General features: G+C 44.0%; 1 protein-coding gene across 1 annotated transcript in view; it reads left to right on the top strand.

Annotated features, from left to right (window-relative positions):
- Window positions 1-23959, top strand: part of CYSLTR1 (cysteinyl leukotriene receptor 1) — a 78648-nt gene extending 54689 nt beyond the window's left edge. The window contains exons 2-3 of the mRNA XM_089651895.1: window positions 8352-8457; window positions 20717-23959. Coding sequence (XP_089508021.1) covers window positions 8407-8457; window positions 20717-21676 — 1011 coding nt within the window. The 5' untranslated portion in view covers window positions 8352-8406 and the 3' untranslated portion in view covers window positions 21677-23959. The remainder of the gene's footprint in view (window positions 1-8351; window positions 8458-20716) is intronic.
- The last annotated feature ends 570 nt before the right edge of the window (window positions 23960-24529 follow it).

Raw genomic sequence — 24529 nt, 5'->3', positions numbered from 1 at the left:
GCCCTGAGGGACTTCGGTCTGTGGGTGGTGGTTGTCGTCAGCCAGTGCGTTACATTGTTAGGCCTGCCTGTCCGTTCCTCAGCTCCTGCCCTGACAAACACCCCATCTGAAGTGAAGGCATGGACAGTAGTCCTGCACAGCGCTTGATGTCTAGGAGACTGAAGACTTCATTGCCTGTGGCAAACATATTACTTGATCCTTGTGTGGTTACAGGTGTCCCCGCGAAACTGCAGCGGAGGAAACAGATTGCCAAGCTGTCATACGATGTGTCTGCTAAAGACTTACCTGAACTAAGGATTGGAGAGCCAATCCGTATGAAGCCGCTTCCAGGTGACAGGACCGGTCGCTGGAGACTAGGTTCCTGTGTGCAGAGAGTTGCTCCTTGATCATATCTTGTGGATGTAGAAGGCAGTCTTTACCGCCGCAATCGAGTGGACCAGCGAAAGGCAGAACGATTCACCACACAAGCCTATGAGCATCCTGCACGTGATCCTCCTGAGGTGCTCAATGCCCCGAGTCCTACTGGACCATATACTCAAAGCAGAGAGAACTCTGCTGTCATATCGGGATACAATGAGGATGACAAAATGCAGCCACATATCCCGTCAAGTTCTTCTTTGCCAAACACACCAGCCAGGAAAGAGGGTAGCTCCTTATCAACACCTTCTGGAGCTGAACGGATTTCCCCAGGCAAAATCCCTGTGGTCTTGCGTAGTGGTCGAGTTTCAAGACCACCAGATAGACTCAATCTGTAGTGTATCTACCAGTAACACAGTATGCCATGTTCAAGACTGTTCAGGATCTGTTTTAGTTTAATTGTTTATAAGGTTTGAATTGAATGTAAAAAAGGGAGATGTTATAGAGTTATTATGCAAATACTGTGACTAGAGATGAGCGAATCGAACATGACGAAGTGGAATTCGTTTCGAAGATTAGGAAAAATTCGATTCGCGCCGAATCCGAAAATTAGCAAACTTCGGATGCACGAATCGAATTTTCCCAAAAATGGCGGCGACATGTGTGGCGACGGAGCGGGGATCTCTGGGAAGGCGCGCAGACAAGGCGCGCTGACCCATAATGCATTCATTCATGACATGTGATCGCATTAGCCAATCAGCAGCCAGCCAGCCAGCACTGTGTAATGGTGGAGCTATAAATCGCGGCCATCTTAGAATTCTCCATTAGCCTCCGGTCATTCAAGAGAGACAGACCTGTCTGTATTAGGGACAGAGTTAGGGCCACAGAGACTTTAGGGCCACAGAATCGTTACTCAGGGACACAGAATCGTTACTCAGGGACACAGAATTGTTACTCAGGGACACAAAATTGTTACTTAGGGACACAGAATCGTTACTCAGGGACACAGAATCGTTACTCAGGGACAGACACAGAATCGTTACTCAGGGACACAGAATCATTACTCAGGGACACAGAATCGTTACTCAGGGACACAGAATTGTTACTCAGGGACACAGAATTGTTGCTGAGGGACACAGAATCGTTACTCAGGGACACAGAATCGTTACTCAGGGACACAGAATCGTTACTCAGGGACACAGAATTGTTACTCAGGGACACAGAATCGTTACTCAGGGACACAGAATCGTTACTGAGGGACACAGAATTGTTACTCAGGGACACAGAATTGTTACTCAGGGACACAGAATTGTTACTCAGGGACACAGAATTGTTACTCAGGGACACAGAATTGTTAAGGAGGGACACAGAATCGTTACTGAGGGATACAGAATTGTTACTCAGGGACACAGAATCGTTACTCAGGGACACAGAATCGTTACTCAGGGACACAGAATTGTTACTCAGGGACACAGAATCGTTACTCAGGGACACAGAATCGTTACTCAGGGACAGACACAGAATTGTTACTCAGGGACACAGAATCGTTACTCAGGGACACAGAATTCTTACTCAGGGACACAGAATTGTTACTCAGGGACACAGAATTGTTACTCAGGGACACAGAATCGTTACTCAGGGACACAGAATCGTTACTCAGGGACACAGAATTGTTACTCAGGGACACAGAATTGTTACTCAGGGACAGACACAGAATTGTTACTCAGGGACAGACACAGAATTGTTACTCAGGGACACAGAATTGTTACTCAGGGACACAGAATTGTTACTCAGGGACACAGAATTGTTACTCAGGGACACAGAATCGTTACTCAGGGACACAGAATTGTTACTCAGGGACACAGAATTGTTACTCAGGGACACAGAATCGTTACTGAGGGACACAGAATCGTTACTCAGGGACACAGAATTGTTACTCAGGGACACAGAATTGTTACTCAGGGACACAGAATCATTACTGAGGGACACAGAATCGTTACTCAGGGACACAGAATCGTTACTCAGGGACACAGAATCGTTACTCAGGGACACAGAATCGTTACTTTCTGCTTCACAACCACTATTGTACGTTCAAAGAGTTAAATCCTGTTTTATGTTTGGGGTGCTTATTGAATTAAAGAGTATGTCAGACAACACGCAGAGGAGTGGCAAAGGAGGCAATGTTTCAGGAGTGAGCAGACGTGGCAGCAGAGGAAGGGGTCAAGGCAGCACTAGTCGCAGCCAGAGGCCAGTGCTCCCGGTGTCATCCAGCGGTCGTGTCTCCACCGACAACCCTGCCGTCATCGATTGGTTGACTCGGTCGTCTTCCTCTTCCCAGGTCACCTCTGACACCTACAGCCAACGGTCGGTGGGTACGTCAGACACAACCGTTAGTTGGCATGGCCCGGGAGCAAGCCCACTGAAATCACGTGTCCTCTACCTGCCCCTGTCCTTTGGTGTTCCCTCACCAAGCGAAGTATCGCATGCTGTGGGCTCAGCCCCACTGTACAGTGAGGAAGAGCTAACAGAGGGCGGTCAGGAACGGGGGGAGACATCCGCCTCTTCAGCAGCCAGGCGAAGAAGTACTGGCGAGGAGAGTGGCTCGGTAGACGGTCTAGAGACAGGTCTGTCTCCTGACCCACACGCAGCCGAGGGGGCTAGTAGTGACGCGGAGACCCTAATTGATGATGATGATGAGGCTGATCGCACTTGGCAGCCTCGTCGTCATCAGGCTATTGCTTCCGCATCATCAGGAGAAGAGGGTGCCAGCTTGCCAGCGAGCAAAACAGTCGGTGGGTTGCCCAGGAGGCAGCAGGGTCGTAGCAGTGTCAGTGGAGCCAAACGGCCACGGAGTACAGCACTAGCTCCACTGCAGCCTACCACCACGGCCAGTAGTGGTGCCGGTGTGCACGGAGGAAGTAGCAGTCAGCCAGTGAGGAGTAGCGGGGGCAAAGTTTCCTACTCGGCGGTGTGGCAATTTTTCGTCAAGCCGCCCGAGGAAGTAAACGTAGCCGTATGTCGACTATGTGGCCAGAAAGTCAAGCGTGGCAAGGGGGCCCATGTTGGGACTACAGCGTTGCGTCAGCATATGCAGCGTCGCCATTCGGTGGCCTGGGAAAACCGTGATAAAGATACGGCGGTTCTGCCTGCCCCAGCCCCCGCTCCATCACCCGCTCCATTACTTGCTCCGTCACCCGACGTCAATCGCCCTCTATCAGCCAGTCAAGGCTCCAACACCTCTGCTGAGGCTCGTTGGCATCTTCCGCTCGTTCAGATGCTCCTTCTCCTGCTACTCCTCTTCACGGATTCTGTCAGCAGTCTTTCTTGGAATCCGTTTCCAAGAGACAACAGTTTGCGAGCACGCACCCGACGGTGCAGAAGCTGAACATCTTCCTGTCCAAGTTGCTGGTGCTGCAGTCCCTCCCTTTCCAAGTGGTGGACTCAGCACCTTTCCGAGAAATGATGGCTTGTGCCGAGCCACGGTGGAGAGTGCCAAGCCGGCATTTCTTCGCCAAAAAGGCAGTGCCAGCCCTGCATTCACATGTAGAAGAGATGGTGGGCCAGTCTTTGAGCATGTCGGTCTCTGCCAAAGTGCACGGCAGCGCCGACGTGTGGAGCTGTAACTACGGTCAGGGACAGTACATGTCATTTACGGCCCACTGGGTGAACGTGGTGCCGGCACAGCCGCACCAGCAACTTGGACAGGTCACGCCGCTTTTGCCTCCACGTTTGCACGTCCTTGGTCCAGCAAAGATGTCCGCCTCTACCACCTCTTCTTCCGCCGTGTCCTCAGCCGCCACCCCCGTGCCAAGTCCCATTACCCGACCGGCATATCACATGTGCAGGGCGCAACGGTGTCACGCTGTGCTGCACCTGGTATGCCTTGGCGAACGTAGTCACACAGGGGAGGAACTTCTGAGTGTAATGAACAGAGAAATCGACAGATGGCTGTCTCCGCGCAAACTGAAAATCGGAACCATGTTGACCGACAATGGAAAGAACATGGTGTCTGCTCTGCGTCAAGGAAGGTTGTGCCATGCGCCATGCATGGCTCACGTGTTCAATCTGGTTGTCAAGCGGTTCCTAAAATCCACCATCCCACTGCAAGACATCCTTAAAATGTCACGTAAACTTTGCATGCATTTCAGCCATTCCTACACCGCAAAGCACACCCTCCTTGAGTTGCAGCGGCAGAACGGAATTCCACAGCATCGCCTGATCTGTGACGTTGCAACAAGGTGGAATTCAACCCTACATATGTTAGACCGCCTTTACGAACAGCGAAAGGCCATCACCGATTTCCTGATGTTACAAGCGGATAAAGGTACTCCCCTGTGTAACTTAGATGTCAGCCATTGGCAGCTCATGTGTGACACCTGCCGCTTGCTCAGGCCCTTTGAGGAGGCCATGCTATTCGTGAGTCGGCAGGACTATGGGATGAACGACGTCATTCCTCTGTTGCACGTCCTGGAACAAATGCTGTTAACAATGGCTGGTCAGGGTGCGGTAGACGTGGCGCACAGATCTCAACGCCACATGACCCCTGTGGGGGCAGGACAGGAAGAAGAGGAGGAGGTAGAGGAGGAAATTGGTGCTCAGGAATTATTGAGTGAAATGGGTGGTTTTTCCACTCAGCGGACAGGAGTGGAGGAGCAGGAGCATCTGGTAGAGGAGGAGGAGGAGACAGAGGACCCAGACGCACCGTGGCAGTATGCTGTGGAGATGGAGGCAGGGAGTCCCTCGCATTCCTTGGCACAAATGGCCCATAGCATGCTCGGTTGCTTGCGTAGCGACAGCCGAATAATAACCATCAGACAGAGGGATGACTTTTGGCTGTCCACCTTGTTGGACCCTCGCTACCGTTCAAAAATGGTGGCCTTTTTCACACCTGCTGAGAGGGAGGCCAAAATAAAGTACTATAAAAACCACCTATGTAGTCAGTTGGTCTCTGCCTTTCTGCGCCAACGTCCATCCTCAGACACTGTGGGCCCTGTGCGCTCGCGTTCCGCTGCCATGGCAGCAGGGGAGGGGTGGGGTGGTAGGAGCAGTGGCAGCTCCACCAGCAGCGGCTGCCTCAGTCTGCAGTCGATGATGAGTAGCTTTCTTCACCAGCGCAGTGAGGAAACTACTAACCAGCCGCAGCAGCATCAGGTGGACCTGGAGCAGGACCTCAAACAACAGGCTCGGGCCTACTTGGACAGCACCCTGCCAACCGAGGTAGACAATCCCCTTGACTACTGGGCAACGAAACTTGACCTTTGGCCCCAACTAGCTGAATTTGCCCTTGAAAGGCTGTCATGCCCGGCCAGTAGCGTGGCATCGGAGCGCGTGTTTAGTGCGGCAGGAGGTATTGTAACTCCGCGGAGGACACGACTGTCCACCCAAAGTGTGGAGAGACTCACGTTTGTGAAAATGAATCAGGCGTGGATTAGTCTGGATTTCAAACCACCAGTTCCTGACACAACTGACTAAATCCGCCATGAATCATGCCCCAAACATGTTATTATTTTTAACATAGGCCTCTGTATGGCCTTCAATTAAGCTGCTTACGCTTCGCCACTCTGCCATGGGCCCCTGTACCGCCTCCTCTTGCTGCTGCCAGGTCCAGAGTGTGTCATGGGTCCCTGTACGGCCTCCCATTGCTGCTGACTTCATCGCCAGACTCTGCCATGTGCCACTTTCAGGTCTCCTTACACTGTTGGTGGGTTCCATTTTGTGATAGGGTGCTGGATGGCCTTCCATTGCTGCTGCCTCCACCGCCACCCTGCGCCATGTGCCTCTGTCGTCTGCTCACGCTGCTGACGGCTTCCGCTTTTTAACCGAGGCCTGTGTTTGGCTTCCGAATACTGCTGCATCCACCGCCACCCTGCGCCATGTGCCTCTGTCGTCTGCTCACGCTGCTGCCAGGTCCATACTGATTCATGGCCCCCTGTACCGGCTCCTCATGAACGTGGTTCAGCGGGTTTGCATCACTTAACGGCAAATCGTTGACAAACGCTGGGACGTTCAGTGTTGTGCGCATTAAGCCAGACACCAAAGGGCAGCACAGACCTGTTATTACTCGCTCAAGCATGGCTGAACAAAACCAGTCTCTACCACAAATTGGACCCAGACCTGCCCAGGGTCTCGTAAGTAGATTGCACGGAGGAGTAGAGTTCGTTATTGGAATTAACTGTGAGGGACTTTTAAACCTAGGCCTGTGTATGGCCTTCAATTGAAGCTGCTTCTGCTCCGCCACTCTGCCATTGGACTCTTGATAGTCGACGACTATCAAGAGTCCAATGGCAGAGTGGCGGAGCAGAAGCAGCTTCAATTGAAGGCCATACACAGGCCTAGGTTTAAAAGTCCCTCACAGTTAATTCCAATGACAAACTCTACTCCTCCGTGCAATCTACTTACGAGACCGGCTTCGGCTGGGCATAGGGAACGGTGGTCCACCAGGCCTTTTGGCCAGGAGGACCAATTGGGAACCTTGTCCCCGTCAGGAGCTTCGTGCCCCGGGGGATCAGGGTAAGCGGCCCAAGCCCCTTTAGGGGTAGGACACAGCACACCCCTAAGTGCACTTTTTCGTGTGGTGTTTTGCACTTGCACTTTTTTTGTGAACACTTACGGGTTTTTTCGTTATAGTTGCACGTTTGCGGACTTAAAAAAAAAAAAAAAAATGGGACTTTACTATAAATATACTTCTAAAGGTTAGTGATAAAGAAATAATTTAAAATGAAAAATCTTTATTTTTGTACATTAAAAAAAGTCATACAAATATAACATAAATTACATATGTAAACAGACTCAAATGCTACTGCTTGTCTTGTAGCAAGAGAACTTAGATTGTAGAGTACTCAGAGATCACTCATCACTTGTGGAAAGGCCGATTCTTAAGGGCCTTTGATTTCAATTTGAAATTGGAACAGTCACTTGAGCCTAGCTGGATCTAATAAACCAAGATGCAACCAAAATGTATGGCAATATTCAAATAAAGGGCGAGCCCAAATGAGGCCTTCCAGCCCGTGAAGAGACCAACACCTGGAGGTAAGCTGGACCGAGGTTACAGATATACCAGTTCAGTATGTAAGAGCCTTCAACAAGTACCCAGATAGGGTTTACAGAAAATCCAATAAAAGTCTTGAGAGCGGTCAAGAGTGCCAACCAATCACATATCCACAACATCTCACATGGTTCAACAAAATGGTGTCCAAGCTGGGTATACTGAGTTGCCCTTAAGAGCTCACCATGTTCACAGTATATCACATGATCCAACAAAAATTTTTTATATTTTTTCTCTTCTGCTTACTTTTTTGGGTACAGCTTCCACACTTCAGGTCATTGTTTACTCGTATTTACAGTACATAGGGAGACCCCACATATTTCCTTTAGTGAAGTAACAAGTGATTGTGTCTATGAAAAGAGGAGGTTGGTACTTGGCAAAAATTCCAGCTAAACACCTCTCTCTCCATTTTCTCTCATAACTGACTGGACTGTTTGAATGTTTCCAAGGGGGGATCTGTAGATACTTTTAGTTTGATAAATATTAGAATTACTGACTTTTACCTTCCTATTTTTTGGTGGAATATAACACATTTTTTTTCCATTATTTTTCCACAGCTGAAGGTTAAGTGAACAACAAACATAGTTGTATAAAGGCACTGTATATTTTATAAATGCTATTTTGCAAGATAATGTTTTCTTGCAATAAACATTGCTAAAACAATTTGTTTCCAGGCACAAACTAAACATTTCAGAAACTCCACAGCCTAAAAATATTCTTATATTGGAGAGAGATTTCAGGTTTCTTGGACTCTCTATGCCAGTACAATGGGGTTTAAACATGCCTCCAGTTCTGTATTTTCCCATGCAGAAGATCTGCACCTAACTGATTTAGTTTAATTTCACATGGATATTGAAAATGATATTTTTGTAAAATAATATAATGTATAATATATGTTTTGTATTGATCCATTTAAGAAAAGCTAAAAAAGTGTGTTTTTGATTTTTAGGAATCCATTTAGTGACCAGAAGTGGATTACACTGGTGACAGAACCAGAAGACCTAATGTTTGACAGATCTCTACCCCCTAATCATATGATGCAGCTGACTAACCAGGTAAATATTATATACACTCATTAACATAATACTACAATGACACCAGTAGACACCTTTGGGTACTTCTTATGAACGCTTTAGGAAGGAAGGGTAGGTACACTGTAAAACTGAACTCAAAGAAAACAGACAAAAAAAACCCAGATGTAATCTATAGAAATGTAACAATATTCTGGGAAGGGGTATCATGTAATTTGACCCCCTATCTCACAGCCATTAGATCTAAGTCACTATGAAATGGGAGTTTACAGTTCTTATGTTCTTATGTTCTTACATTCTTCTGCATTCATCTATAGGGGTTTTGAATAGAAGAGGGACTTCTCCACAGGACATTCCTAGTTCTCAGGATAGATCATGCTTACTTAGCCTGGAACGAAGATGTCAAAACTTGAAAAGAGTTTGTAAAACATAATGTGAACTTGGTAAAATTTGATGACAATGGAGGTGGAATAACAGAAACTCACATGAGGCTCCTATAACTTCTTGGCTAGAGATTGTTGTGTCTTAGCATCCAGAAGCATCACATAGAACTATTAGAGAGCAACAGCCACAAGCAAGAAGTTTGGGTATACAGTATCTCTGTTCCAGCAATGACTCTAGCTGAAAATCCTTAGGTCAACATGGTGATACTCTCTACACTTGGGCTCCAGCCCTGGGGCTTCATACCAGACACATTCTCATCAGGATAAGCCCCCTTGGCAAGGACATCTCTGTTCTCCTAAGGGAGGAGGAAAAAAAATGACTTGTCTAAAACATTGCCTTCCTGTTTTGTCAAAACCTAATCCAACCAACTGATGAGCAGCTCACCAAGGGTTGACTAGCAGACAAAACAGATGGGACGCTCTGTATCTACCCCTAACATAAGAATCTGGAGCCTCCTGAAGAGAGTGATTGGGAGATGATTTGATACAGATCACCCCCTGGGTGCAATACTGTACAAGAAAAGTAAACCAAAACTGTGGGGCAGCACAATGGCTAAATGGTTAGCACTTCTGCCTGGCAGTACTAGGTCGTTGGTTCGAATCCCAGCCATGGCACCACCTGCCTGGAGTTTGCATGTTCTCCCTGTACCTGCGTGGGTTTCCTCCGGGTAATTCGGTTTCCTCCAACACTCCAAAGACATGCTGGTAGGTTCATTGGATCCTGTGTAAATTTTCCCTAGTATGTGTATGTATGAATGTGAGTTAGGGACCTTAGATTGTACACCCCTTGATGGTTAGAGACTGATGTGACTGTACAATATATATGTAAAGCGCTGCGTAAATTGAAGGCGCTATATAAGTACCTGTAATAAATAATAATAAAACACAGCAAGGCTGATGGGGAACATATCCCTACAATTACTGGAGCTGTTTTACCTGCTAAAGGATTTGTACAGTTGTGCTCAAACATTTCCATACACTGGCGAGAAATCATGAATTTTTGGCATTGATATTGAAAATATGACTGATCATGCCAAAAAACTGTCTTTTTTTTAAAGTATAGTGATCACATGAAGCCATTTATTATCACATAGTTGTTTGGCTCCTTTTTTAAATCATAATGATAACAGAAATCACCCAAATGGCCATGATCAAAGGTTGACATACCCTGGAATGTTTTGCCTTGATACAGATACACAATGTGACACAGGTTAAAATGGCAATTCAAGGTAATTTCCCACACCTGTGGCTTTTTAAAATTACAATTCGTGTCTGTGTATAAATAGTAAATGAGTTTGTTAGCTCTCATACTGATGCACTGAGCAGGCTAGATACGGACCCACGGGGAACAGAAAAGAACTGTCAAAAGACCTGTGTAACAAGGTAATGGAACTTTATAAAGATTGTAAAAGATATAAAAAGATATCCAAAGTCTAGAATACACCAGTCAGTACTGTTCAATCACTTATAAGGAAGTGGAAAATTCAGGAATCTGTTGATACTAAGCCAAGGTAAGGTAGCAACTAGTTCAACCGTTCTTTTCCAGAGTGATGCATTTATTCGGATAAAGATATTTGCAACAGATGACAGAAATCCAGCTGAATACTTGTAAATATTACAATGAATAACAGCCCTCAGAGTCCCATTTAAGATACTTCATATCAAGCATGGAGACACTACACTGTCCAGCATATGTCCAATCTATAATATGCACCTAGGTAGTTTCCATGCATGCAATAATGTGAGTTATGTTCTATACCTGTGCTTCCATATTAATGAAAGGAAGAAGCTCCTCTCCCAGCCAAAATAACTTCTGACAAAACACTTTTGATCTTATATGAAAAGAATTCACTTGTCAATACTATAGATAACAATTCACGTCACTAGGTAGTCAAGTCATCCTTTTCACCATATAATACCCCCTCCAGTCTAATTACCATCAATAAATACTTCTTGTATAGTGAAGTCACATTCTTTATCATCCTTAAACATGTAACCTTTGAAATGTCTAATTAGATAAACAGGCTATTCCCCAAATACCAAGGTGGCCTTGCAAAAAATTAACATTGCAAAGAGTTCTTTTGATGTGTACAGTGGTCAGGTCACTGGCTTCTCCAAGAATGAACAGTATGTGTTTCAATATCTATCTATATACAGTATATTTTATATATATATATATATATATATATATATATATATATATATATATATATATGGCAGTAATATAGATGAGCATTAACATAATAGCCCGAAACTATTTGTTGATAACACTATGATGTTATGGCTTTGTCCATTTTTTTTGATCACCCTTTTGTATGGTGATTTTTCAACAATAAAAATGTTTTGTGTGCAGCAATCCAATTTTCTGTTTAGAAAAAAATAAATAAATAAATATATATATATATATATATATATATATATATATATATATATATATATGTATGTATATATTATCCCTACAAGCACATGGCCAAGTTGACCCTCCAGTGGTTACAGCAGAAAAAGATGAAGGTTCTGGCCATCACAGTCTACTAACCCTAATAGGGGCTGCTCTGGGGAGATCTCAAACACATGGTTCATGCAAGATGACCAAAGACTTTGTATGGCCTGGAGGCATTAGCTCAAGACGAATAGGCAGCTATACCACCTGTAAGAATTTGGGGCCTCATAGACAACTATTAGAAAAGAGTGCACTCTTTAACCACTTGCCTACCAGGCACTTATACCCCCTTTTTTACCAGGCCAATTTTCAGCTTTCAGCGCTGCCGCACTTTGATTGACAATTGCACAGTCATGCAACATTGTACCCATATGAAATTTTGATCATTTTTTTCTCACAAATAGAGCGTTCTTTTGGTGGTATTTAATCGCCACTAGGCGCTTTACTTTTTGCGCTATAAATAAAAAAAGTGCAAAAAATGTGAAAAAAAAAAAGTTTCTTTGTTTCTATTATAAAATTTTTCAAACAGGCATTTTTTCTCCTTCACTGATGTGCGTTGATGAGGCAGCACTGATGGGCACTGATAGGCAGCACTAAAGGGCACTGATAGGCAGTACTAATGAGGTGGCACTGATAGACAGCACTAATGAGGTGTCACGGATAGGCGGCACTAATATGCAGCACTGATAGGCGGCACTGATAGGTGACACTGATGATGGGTACTGATAGACGGCACTGACTGGCGGCACTGACTGGCACAACCCCTGGGCACTGACTGGTGGCACTGACTGGCAGCGCTGCTGGGCTGCACTGGTGGGTGGCACTGGTGGGCAGCACTGGTGGGTGGGCACAGGTAGGTGGCACAGGTGGGTGGCACTGGTGGGCACAGGTGGGTGGGCACAGGTGGGTGGCACTGCTGGGCACAGGTGGGTAGCACTTCTGGGCACAGGTAGGTGGCACTGCAGAGTGGCACAGGTAGGTGGCACTGCAGAGTGGCACAGGTGGGTGCACTGCTGGGCACAGGTGGATGATCTGCTGGGCACAGGTGGGCGGAGCTAGTGGGTGCACTGCTGGGCACAGGTGGGCGGAACTTGCGGGTGGCACTGCTGGGCACCGATCATCAGGGCACTGATCATCAGTGCTCTGATGATCGGTGCTGATCCCCGCTCTGACAACTGCCGGTTCTCGGCAGTACTTTCCTCACGATCTGACAGCGTGAGGAAAGTGCAGCCGAGAACCGGCACTTGCATTTCCCTCTGATCAGCGTGGCATTGGACACCGCTGATCAGGTGGTAAAAGGCCGCTGTGATTGGCCTTTTACCACATCACGTGATCAGCTGTGTCCGTAGGACACAGCGATCACGGAGATCGCCGAGTGCGCGCCCCCTGGGGCGCGCAGGAGAGCGCGTTCTGGGGGGACGTCATATGACGTCCACTCAGAACTGGCCGGCCGCAGTGAAGCCGTCATTCGGCTATCTGCGGTCAGCAGGTAGTTAATTGTGCACAATACACGGCATTAAGAACTAAGTGTATGCAGACTTTTGAACAGGGGGCCACTATATTTTTTTTACTTGTTGCCATGTTTTGTTTTATGATTGTGCCAATCTGTTATGACCTATACTTAAATATGAATCCCATAAGAAATAAAATAAATTTATTTTGCCTGCTCACTCATGTTTTCTTTAAAAATTGTACATACTATAACCAATTCTCCAAGTTTATGCAATCTTTTCAGCAAAACTTTGTCTCTCCATTCAATCATATGATTTAGACAGTACTGCCAGTAACATCACTAAAACAGCTGTTTAGTTGATTTGTCCTGTAAAGATTTACTGAAGGAGGTCCCCTTACCATTTCATCCCCATTTCCAGTTGTAAAGGCACGTTCTCCTTATGCCATCACTTCACTGACCTGGAATAAAAACAGACTACACCAAACATTTACTTAAATGGCACTTTTAGGGTGTGATTTTGTCACCTTAGTTACCAGATCCAAAGCTGATTGTACAAAGGAAATATTGCTATATATAAAATAAAGTCATAAATGTATCCTGTGCCAAACTAAATATAATAAGTATCTGTGGCCAAGCATATCTAGCTGAATAATATCTAATGAAATTATAAGAATTGGTAAACATGTTCACATAGAATCACAAAGTCGATCATTTACCACATTGCATTTCTTAAAGGGAATGTATAGTCTTTTCAGTAATGTGGATATACTGTATATGTTTATAATAAAAAAAAAAGTATTGCAGCTTCAATTGTCTCCAGAAGATTGCTTAATTGTATCTCCTAAAAGTGTAAACTACATCACTCCAACATAAAATACAATTGTATTGCAGTGGTCACTCCACTCCAAAGACTCCCCAGTATGCAGGGTCGGCACTACCACTAGGCAAACTAGGCAGCTGCCTAGGGCTCGCAGCCATGGCCATTGTTTTCCCACTCTCTGCTGGCTTCCTAACACTGCACTGGCTTCCCACTGCGGTCAATGCACTGCTGCACAAACAGCTAGTCTCAGTAGGATGGAGATCATGCTGCTAGTGAACAATCCCACCCTGGGCACAGAACCGCCCCATCCCTGGTCTGTTTTCCAGTCCCCAATCGTGTTTTCACCTCCTGTCAGTGCGCCCTACCCTTATGTGATTGGAGCCCCCTTCTGGCCGCGACTCTCCTGACCTTGCCCCCATTCAGCAGGTAGACCAGCTTAGAGAAGTGGGGAACAGAAGAGAGCATGGTCCAGATCCTGTAGCAGCCAGCTATACACAGAGCTCCAGGGAACACACAGCCCCCTGGAGCTCCCTGGCCCCCAGTCCCAGGACACTCATCAGGAGCATTGCCGATCTGCCCAGCCTCTTTACTGGAGGGGAGTGGAGAGGAGGATGGCGAGCACTGACAGTGCAGGTACCCGGCTGGTGGCATCCACCCCTCATCCCTGGAGAAGTTGGGCTGCATCCTCCTGTGTATAACTCTGCACTTAGAGGGAGAAGAACTTGCCACAGGGAGGAGGAGAGAGAGATACTTATAATATACCTAGAGGAGAGGAGAGAAGGAAATTCATAATATGCCTACCAGAGAGGAGAGGGGGTGCAAGTAGCTTGTCTTGCCTAGGGCAAAAAATAGTTTAGCACCTGCCCCTGCCTGTATGTGCACCAATGTACTACATTCATGAAAAGTATTTCATAATAATTCATTGCAGCCCCCTTTTAGATGGTGAGCGATATTACAATTCTCCTTTAATGTCTGTAAACAAAAAACTCATAGATTACCAATTATGCTGCACTATTCCTGCTCTCAGCATTCCCATCAGTATTAAAATTACCTTTCCTACATATCACATAAAAGTGTTATTGAAACACTCCATCCTGAGTGGGACTTCCTCCTATAATGCCAGTACAGCAGGCCTGCACCATTGCTATAGGAAGCCACACTTCAATCCAGAGCTTAAAATGTGCCAGTTTTTTTTTTAATGGATTTATTCCCTCAATTCTCTTACCAAAATCTGTAATAATGGGATTAATATCTTTAGACAATTTATATACCTACTGAATCGTTTCCTTTTTTTAACCTTTTTCATAAAGTTTCCTGACCATTTCTCTCCCCTGTTCATGAAAGACCTCTAGCTCAGTGCAATTGTACTTCAGTCTGTAATACTGTACTTTTGGAATGTTGGAAATCTATCTCTTGTGAAGGTAAATCTCAGCTCTAAAGCATTGTAGTCAGTTGATTTATGATAAGTTCTTGTTACAAGTGTTGACAAGGAACCCCCTGCGCTACTATGGAAACCTAAATTACAATATGCTGCTAACACCCAATCCTCTACCTATATGTGGACAAGTGGCAAAAAATATACAGAAAATGGTGTAGCGCTAAAGCTAAATGTACAAATACACAATAAATAATACAAAAAAATTACATTAATAGACAGATATCCTAAAATATGTGATAGATCCTTCTGGATCTTAAAACAAGTGTCTGAAAATGTGATAAAACACAATATCATAAAGTGCAAATAATTAAGCTGGTCCTATCCAGGGGCCCTTATAAAGTGACAACAACCAGTCCCAAATGGGACCAAACTCCCAAAACCCTAGGTGGTATATAAAGTGAATCCAAAAATTGGGATATATATCAAATAAAGTCACTGGTGTAAAATACCCACATACAATAAATACACATAAGACAATATCAAAAAGTGTCCAGAAAGATATGCAGCAAATTGTAGCAATTGCAATAAATGTGTAGTAGTGCCTTTATCTTCAAAAAATGCTTCAGTGCTGGTGCAAATGGTGAGCATAAATCCTTAGATGGCGGGCATGCCCCCTCACCTCCTTGATGCGACCCAAAAGGGTCAAAACGCCTTTTGGATCTCCCTGGGTCCTACAGGTAATAACTCTCCAGGCCACTCTGGTTCCACTGACCATAACTGATAGCCTCCTCCAGTACAGATCACTCTTCCTTACACGGATAACCGTAGTATAGGCCAATACATGAGCATCACATTAAGGCCTGGTGCCGTGGCCGCCATCTTTCCAAAACTTCAGCTGCAACCTGACGTCATCATCCGCAGCCGAGCGCGTTGTTTTTATGTCCATAGTATTCCTTTATAATTAGTGCAAGCCAGCAGTCCTGGCATTATAGGAGGAATGAGTCAGTGGTGCTCCAGATGAGCAGAAGCAAGAAGAAAAAGAGGAATAAAAAGTAGTATTCAGTTATTGTATTTGAAAAGTATGACAAAACATGCAGTAAGCATTTACTCACATTCATAATGTTGCTGGATATCTATACTAAGCTCCAACAACCTATTTAAAACACATGTAGATTGGTCTCCATGCCGAATGTGGATGGTCACACTCCATGCTTTTCGGGATTTTCCGTAAATTCTTGCACTGCACTAAGTTGCAATCAGATCCAGTGAACAATGGTAAAAAGTATAAGGCCCCAAGAGAGCTACAGATCCCACACACTAAAGTGTTCTGTACACCTTTTCCAGACAAAGTGGTCACTAAAGAGCCACAAAACACATTGGTGATGTTTTAACATGCTTTTAGGATCAATCAATGCCAACCTTCCTGAAGAACCCACCTGCAAGCACCTTTTTATTTAATGGGTGCCTCTGCTGACTACACATTGGCTTCAATATAGGAGGAAGTCCCACACAGGATGGAGCTTTGCAATAACACTTTTATGTAATATGCTAGAAAGACAGGTTTAACATTGTGAGTGCAGTTTTTAATAAATCTTGCCTTTTGGATTTAAATATTACAAAAGGGGAAAGGTGCTTTTTTCAATTCATCTTAGTGTAGCACTAGCCCCTTAGGAGTCGCTATAGATTTGGGTCCCCCTATAGTCCTGTACAGCTAAGCAACACACATTTCCACATCAACTTGCATCCGGGAGACAGTAACCAGTCCTTGAGCTTTGTTTTGAAGTTTTATTAGGGGATTTGAACTGGGAAGGGGTTAGGGGTGTACGAGATGCCCAATGGAACTGTGAAACCAAGGCCAGCTTCCTGGAAATATATACAAGATTCAGCAAAATCCTCATCTTGGAGAATTAGCCAGCATCTCTGGTTGTACCACCCCAGACCCTAGATATTCCTTTATCCAGCTGTTCTGGGTGAATCCCTAAACAGGGGATCCAGTGCCTGTCCCTGCAAAGTAAGACAGTCACGAGTAGTTGCTATTATGGTTTCCCACCAGAGTGCTTCTTCCTCTATCTGGCCCAGGGGGTGCAGGTCTACCCACTTAGTCCTTCTCCTGTGTTGTTGCTGGGTTGGTGGCTGCTACCAGGCCTTATAACTGGGCCGCTCCTTCTTTGCCACACAGGTGGTCCTCTCTCAGGGGGCCAGTGAAGTCTCAGGCTTTCCTTTCTCCAAGGTCCTCCTGCTTGGAGGTGAGCCCCTCTCCCATCTGGGCCCCTCTTCCAGGATCCTGCTTTCCAGCTTCACAGCCTAATCTTCCAACCTCACTCTCTTCAACTCTCCTCCTCCTCTTCTGCTGCTGAGCAGGCTCAGTTACTCTTAACGGCTGTCCTGGCCCCTTTCCAAGCCTCCTGTTGGGGATTGGCAAGGTCCTCTAAGAGTACAGAACAGCCACTCCTCACCTCTTCCAACTGCTGCTAGGTCTTTCTCCAAAGTTCTAGAGCAGGGGGAAATCCCAGAGAGCTAGTCTGCAGAGCTTCTCAGCTGTGATCGTAATTTGACTCTGCTAGCTATCACACCCAGACTGCTACTCAGCCTTTCTATCTAACAATTAGAGTCTAGCTCCCCCGAGCTGATTAGGAGGGTACTACATTAGTCTTATGAGCAACTAATTCCATCAGAATTGTCTGCTTGGGGAGTACTGGATAAGCTGCAGTATGGGAAACCAGATTTACTTTTGTAATGCGCAACACAGGATCAACAAAGATATGACATAAGAACCCAGGAGCAATGAGAGGTATGAGCAACTATAACATCTAGAAACATTGACAGGAGTGCTGATAGCAGAAAAAGAGGGGTGACATGTCAGATATAATTGATTTTGGGGGGTTTTTTTGTGTTTCTGCCTTTTCTCAAGAAGGAACCCAGCTGGTTTAAGAGAAACTGGGTACTACCAGTTGAGATACAACTGTATTTTGTACATGTAAAATAGATTAGCTGGGCATAAAGATAAATCGATAACCTCCATATAACATGTTACATGTAAATCAGTTAACTAATCTGCCCCACTGAACTATAAATCCCTGTGCCCTCACAGGGAGTCTGGAAAAGTTTCTTTTCTAACCTGTACCTAAGCATATAGGCAGACACCCCAGCACCAGCCATGATATAACAGACCTGCACTTAGGAAATAAGTCTGAATACAAGTTTGCTTCAGTGATAAAAAAGGAAAAAAGTCTTTGCTACAGAATACTAGGACAAGCAGACTTTTGCCTGTAAGGGGCAGATATGAGCCTAAGCTATAGGGCCCTGTCTGCAGATTTATAGAAGCAGCTATGCTTGGGACAACATCTGAAGTCTACTCAACTCCTAAGCAACACAAAGCCACCTGGTGAATGCTAGGGCTTGTATTCCTATACCTGTTTTTTGCTTGTTTCAAGATGCAGAATCTTCTAGTTCTGTACCTGCTGTGTGATGCTATCAGGATTCCCATGCAAGAAAAGGGTGATGGGTATTGCCATTGTCAAAGCAATAAAAACCTTGTCTGAAGTTCTAACCCTTCTGTACTCTACTAAAAATGTAATATTCCATATTTAATATCTAGATCTTTAAACAAGAAGAAAAAAGTAAATCTACACAGTGAAGCCTAGAAGTATAGATTGTGATTACTTTTGATTCAACAAATCCAAGCTTACTGTAAATGAAACAGAGAGAACACTGGCATAGTGTAACATCCTCAGAAAATCTTTAATTGGTTAAAATAAATATATTGTACTCACAAAAGTGATATAAAGATACACTTCTCACATAATTTCTATAAGGAACATCTCATCAGCCAACGACTGCAGTCATCCATCCATTTAGTGCTTCATTCAACCTCTAAAAAACTGGCTAATATCAGCCAGCTAGCATTAAAAGCATTGAAGAGGCTTCAACATTCAAAGGTTTCACTCTTTACAACAATGTTTCTCAAATTGTTTTCAGTCAAGGCACCCGTTGAAGTTATGTACAATCTAGAGGCACCCGTTAAAATTATGGACGGTCTCAAGGCACCTCATTCTAAAATGTAAAAAACTATTCTAATACTTTTACCTAACGCAGCAATATCCACACATGTAAGCCATCCAATGATAGAGGGGATTTATTCTTCCAAAGCATAAACACTTTTGCACACAGATACTGAATAGTATTCCAATTTTTCTTCTCCCTCAGTTTCTCTCCTATCACCTAGCTAATTTGACCCTATTACTGACAGAGAGGAGCAAGGTCAAACAAGAATGCCGCACAGGTGACCTACATCCTCCATATCACATTTTGGCATCATGGTTGCTAGGATATCTCTGGCTAGAAGGTTGTAATTGTGCACAATGAAAACCTATGGCTTTGTGTAACTAAAAGGCAGGCTTGATCCACCTACTGGCTTGTATACAACTTTTGTGCAATTTGTAGGCATTGTGCCAAGGCACCCCTAAAGAAACTTCAAGGCACCCCAGGGTGCCTGAGCACCTTGGTTGAAAAAGGCTGCTTTACAATATCACAATATAATAACAATGTAACATAAATGTATCAATGCCAGGGTGTTCTTATGATTAAAATAGTGTACCATTTATTTATATAGTAAAACTACATAAAAACACAAATATAACTCTCTCATACCCTGATGATGTACAACTGGCTCTTTACATCTGCAGACTTTTTATATTAGTATTAGCATTTCCATTAATATTATGTGTTAAAGGAAAGTATATTGTTTGTCCATGGTATCACACCCTGTCCTGCCAGGAATTAAGGGAAAATTTCCCTAAGGTACATAGACAGCAGCAAAAACAATAAATAAATGAAAAAAAAATGGCAGAGGCTATCATCCTTCTCCATCCAAATTGAGATGTAAAAGTTTAAAGTTTTTGTTATGTATAATTTGTATTGGAAAGAGTTCCAAATAATTTAATATAGATAAAGGCTTTAGATTGATTAATAGTGCAATGATAGAACCAGAATCCCATGGGCCAACTAATTAAAACAAATTCATATGACAGACTTTCAACAACAGTTTCCTTTGGCTAATATACGCATCACAGTTCACCCAATGTTCCAGAGCAAAAAAAACAAGTATTCTTTGATCACAGCTGAAACCTTAAAGTGGTTGTTAAGGGTCAAGGTTTTTTTAGCTTCATGCATTCTATGCATGAAGGTAAAAAACTTTGTGTGCAGCAACCCCCCCCCCTCCCCCCCAATACTTAACTGAGACTTATCGCAATCCAGTGATGTGCACAAAATCCTCGGCTCTCCATGGACTCACCCTCCTCATTGGCTGAGACAGCAGTGGGACTTGGCTCCCACTGCTGTCATTCACAGCCAGTGTGCCAATGAGGAGAGAGAGAGGGTGGCGGGGTAAAGCCACAGTTCTGTATTTGAATGGACATGCAGAGCAGTGGCTCAAGAGCAATCCTGCAAGAGCCTTGCTCTGGGGGTACTCGGCAGGAGGGAGGGGCCAGGAGTGCCGGTGGGGGACCCGAGAAGAGAAGGATCAGAGCTACTCTGTGCAAAAATCCTGCATAGAGCAGGTAAGTATGGCATGTTTGCTTTTTTTTTTTTATTTCTTTTACATTGCCTTTAGTATCACTTTAATAACCAGGACAGCTTCCACCTTGAAAAAAATGGATTTGTAAAACAAATATAATTTATATAACTGTGATATTATGAAATTTATTAAGCAAAGCTGTTTTTTCACTAATGTAGCTCTTTGTTTTCCCAGAATTTAACTACTACTGCTTCAAATGAAATCATGTGGGACACAAAAGAAAATATTGATGAATTCCGTAACCAGGTTTACTCCACTGCATACTCAATGTTTACGGTTTTTGGCCTAGTAGGGAACTGTTTTGCACTATTCGTCCTGATAAAGACCTACAAACAGAGAACAGCTTTTCACATTTACATGCTCAACCTTGCTATCTCTGATTTGCTTTTCATCTGCACTCTTCCCTTCCGAGTAGTCTACTATATCAAACGAGGCAACTGGATTTTTGGAGACTTTTTCTGTCGTATTAGCTCCTACTCCTTCTACGTCAACTTGTATTGCAGTATCTTCATCCTGACAGCTATGAGCTTCACTCGTTTTCTGGCTATAGTCTACCCTGTGAAAAATCTTCGATTTATCTCAGTAACCAGAGCCAAGTGGGTTTGTGTTGGAATATGGCTATTTGTCACATTAATAACCTCTCCTTTTTTAATGAATGGATCAGAGTTTGACTCAAATACAAATGTAACAAAATGTTTTGAGCTTTCCCAAAATAATACTTCGGTGGAAAAAGTGCTCATCCTCAACTATATCTCACTCACTTTTGGCTTCATCGTTCCATTTATCATCATTTTGGTTTGTTATACTATGATCATTAGGACCTTGATGAAGAATTCCTTGAACAAACAGAAGTCGTCCAGGAAGAAGGCCATTCGAATGATCATCATAGTTCTGATTGTCTTCTTTATAAGCTTTATGCCTTATCACATCCAGCGGACTCTTCACCTTCACACTGTTAAAAATGGTTCTGCTAGAATGACAGCGCACCAGAAGAAGGTTATCATTTGCTTGGCCCTTGCTGCCTCCAATTGTTGCTTTGATCCATTGCTGTATTTCTTTGCAGGGGAAAATTTTCGTAGAAGACTTTCTACCATGAGGAAGCAGTCTGTTAGCAGTGTGCCTCGAGGAGAATAAAGGAACAAAGAAGGGGCATGGCAAATCTACAGTGCTACCTGTCCTAGAATGGCATGACTATAATGCAGGCAAGGTTGGGATTACATTTTAAAGCTGAACTCCAAATAATGTAGATATAAAATATGCACATTACTGAAGCTAGTTATTCATTCATATGCAATGAGATTTTTCAAATTCAAGCAGTATAAGTACCTGAGTTTTACTTAGTACCAGCCTGCAATCTCTGTACATTTGAGTTTGGACTCTGAGATAGAAGAAGCACAAGGAGGAGGAGCACAAGTAGTGGTGCAGTTCTCATGTGTTAAGAGGAGAGAAAAAAGTGACAGACAAGCTCATCAGTGTTACCTGTCCATTCATTGTATAATCACAGGGTGAGGGAAGTACAAAACCTATAAGTGTTCCTTAATTTCAGAAAAGTAAAACCTGGCAAGCAGGGCTGTATGGTGTGGTGGAGCTGTGTCAATTTAAGGAGTGCATGGACAGAAAAATAGATGCTTTGGCAGAATAAACAGCTCCTATATATATGTGCTATATAGGTGTATTTAGCTGATTGGAGGTCAACTTTAAAGGATAAGTTCACCTTTTGGACAAAAATGATAAATGCAGGTAAAAAAAATGTGCTTTTATTATTTTTGTCCAAAGGAGCCTGGAAAGCATTGCACCAGTGATCAGTAGATCGCTGATGACATGCAGGTCTCCTGCAGACCTATCAGAAAATCTGCTTGTCGTATGGTATGTACGGGCAAGTAGATATACTGACAGGAAGCTTCAATGAACTACCAAGGCAATCCACAGCACTGTGTTAGTTCTTGGAAAACTACAAGCCGCTAAGGCTGTCGGGACTTGTAGGTACTCATTCACAGAACTCTGTGAATGAGTGACGTGGCCGTGTGGGTGGAGCCCCGTACGGCCACACTGCTTTCAAATCTGACAGATAGTACAGGGAAACCTCTCCCCGTACTATCTGTCAAAGGGAGGGGGTGGCGGGTGCGGATATGGGAACATGTTACACGTTCCACCATAAAAATGCGTGGAAAATGTAACATGTTTCAAAGGTGGATTTATCCTTTAAATGTCTATGGTTAGACGTTTTCTGTGTAATCAAGTAAAGTACAGTACTGGATAACCACTTTCAAAATTTAATTTCTTGAAGCAATGCAATGACCTGGCCCAAGAATGGGGAAAAGTCTATGTTCACAGGATTCTATTATTAGTCCCACATAAAAGAGAATCTTTCATCAAAATCCCACGTTTTTTGTAATTACAGCTCCTAAAGGTGTCTTGAAATGGCACTATTGCTAAAATAAGCCTACGTTCCTAGTAAAGAAAACATGAAATACTTACTCCCACTGCCAGTGCCACCCAAGTAGTGAGGAAAAACCTCTAGCTGAACAATCTGACACTTCCAGTAGTGTCAATTACTTGGTCCAATGCTGTATGATTTGATTCCTCCCACTGGCCTCTACACTAATGCAGGGCATACTGGTAATGTATAGGTCAAAGGGTAAAACCACCCAAGTGCAGCAGGGAACCAAGTACCCATTCATAAAGTTTAGATTTTTCAGATTCTCTTGGCTACAGAGGTTTGACCGTGCAGGCAGTGAGGAGGTAAATGTCTTTGCTTATTTTATACAATTATTTTAGTAACTGCAACTTCAGAAGAGACCTCTAGGTAAACCATAAAATGCAAAAATCAATATTTTGTGTGTGAATTGATATCTTTAATGGTTTTTGTTTTGGATAAAGTACTTAGTGGAAGACTTTTTACATTTGTAAAACCTCTGAAAGTCTTTCAGTTACTTTAGTCTACTTAAAGCTTGAAAGAGCTATCCACTGTAGATAATGTAGCTCAATACAACAGTGGACTTCTACATGCTGCTGTTAGTGAATATTTACAGCTACTGAGAAATTACTTTAAATCATCAGTGCAGATACTTCTGGAGCTCATGAAATCATTATCTAAGACAGCCTTTTCTCTGTAGTAAAAATAGGTTGAGAAAAAATGATCTAAGACATTAAAAAATGAACAGCCTCCTCTCCCATAGTGATTGCCTAGACATACAAGACAAAATCATGTATCCAATAGTAGTGCTATATCAAATAAAACCAAAACCAAACCAGGTAGCAAAGGGAAACGTAATATATTTTCACCCTATATGATTGGTAACTAAGCAAGCATAAAATGGATTAACAATGGTAATAACACAATTTAGCATACAAAGTGATTAACAGTAGGGACTAGGCATAAGATGACACTTGGGGGTTTATTTACTAAAGCTGGAGAGTGCAAAATCAGACTCACTTCTGCATAGAAACCAATCAGCTTCCAGGTTTCATTGCCAAAGCTTCATTGAACAAGCTGAGGTTAGAAGCTGATTGGTTTCTATGCAGAAGAGAGTCTGACTTTGGACTCTCCAGCTTTAGTAAATAAACCCCTTGAAGTCCAGATCAGCATAAACAGGGGCAAGGCCACATCAAGTGCAGCAGTGAGCAATAGTAAAGTGAATCTACTGAGTGCTGGAACTATCCTGTCAGAGAGCATTTATGGCAGTGAAGCTAGTCCTAGACTGACTGGGTATGCATTGTCCACAGGGGCGGACTGACCATTTGGAAACTCGGGCACTGCCCGAGGGCCCGGGGTCAGTAGGGGGCCCCATGAGATGCCCTTGGTACCTTTTTCATAGGCTTTTATGAGTTTGGGCAAAGACACAGGGGCCCCATGATCCCCTATTGCCCGGGGGCCCCATGAGTTGTCAGTCCGCTCCTGATTGTCCAAAAGAAAATGAGGATGCTAGGGAAGGGGGCAGGGGAACAAGAGGAGCTTGTGCAATAATTATTATGGGAGGGGCAGTC

The sequence above is a fragment of the Staurois parvus genome, unplaced genomic scaffold (assembly GCF_062004578.1).
Source record: "Staurois parvus isolate SC_StPar_1 unplaced genomic scaffold, SC_StPar_1.0 ptg000668l, whole genome shotgun sequence".
Lineage (NCBI taxonomy): Eukaryota > Metazoa > Chordata > Amphibia > Anura > Ranidae > Staurois > Staurois parvus.
This window is presented reverse-complemented; position numbering and strand designations above follow the sequence as displayed.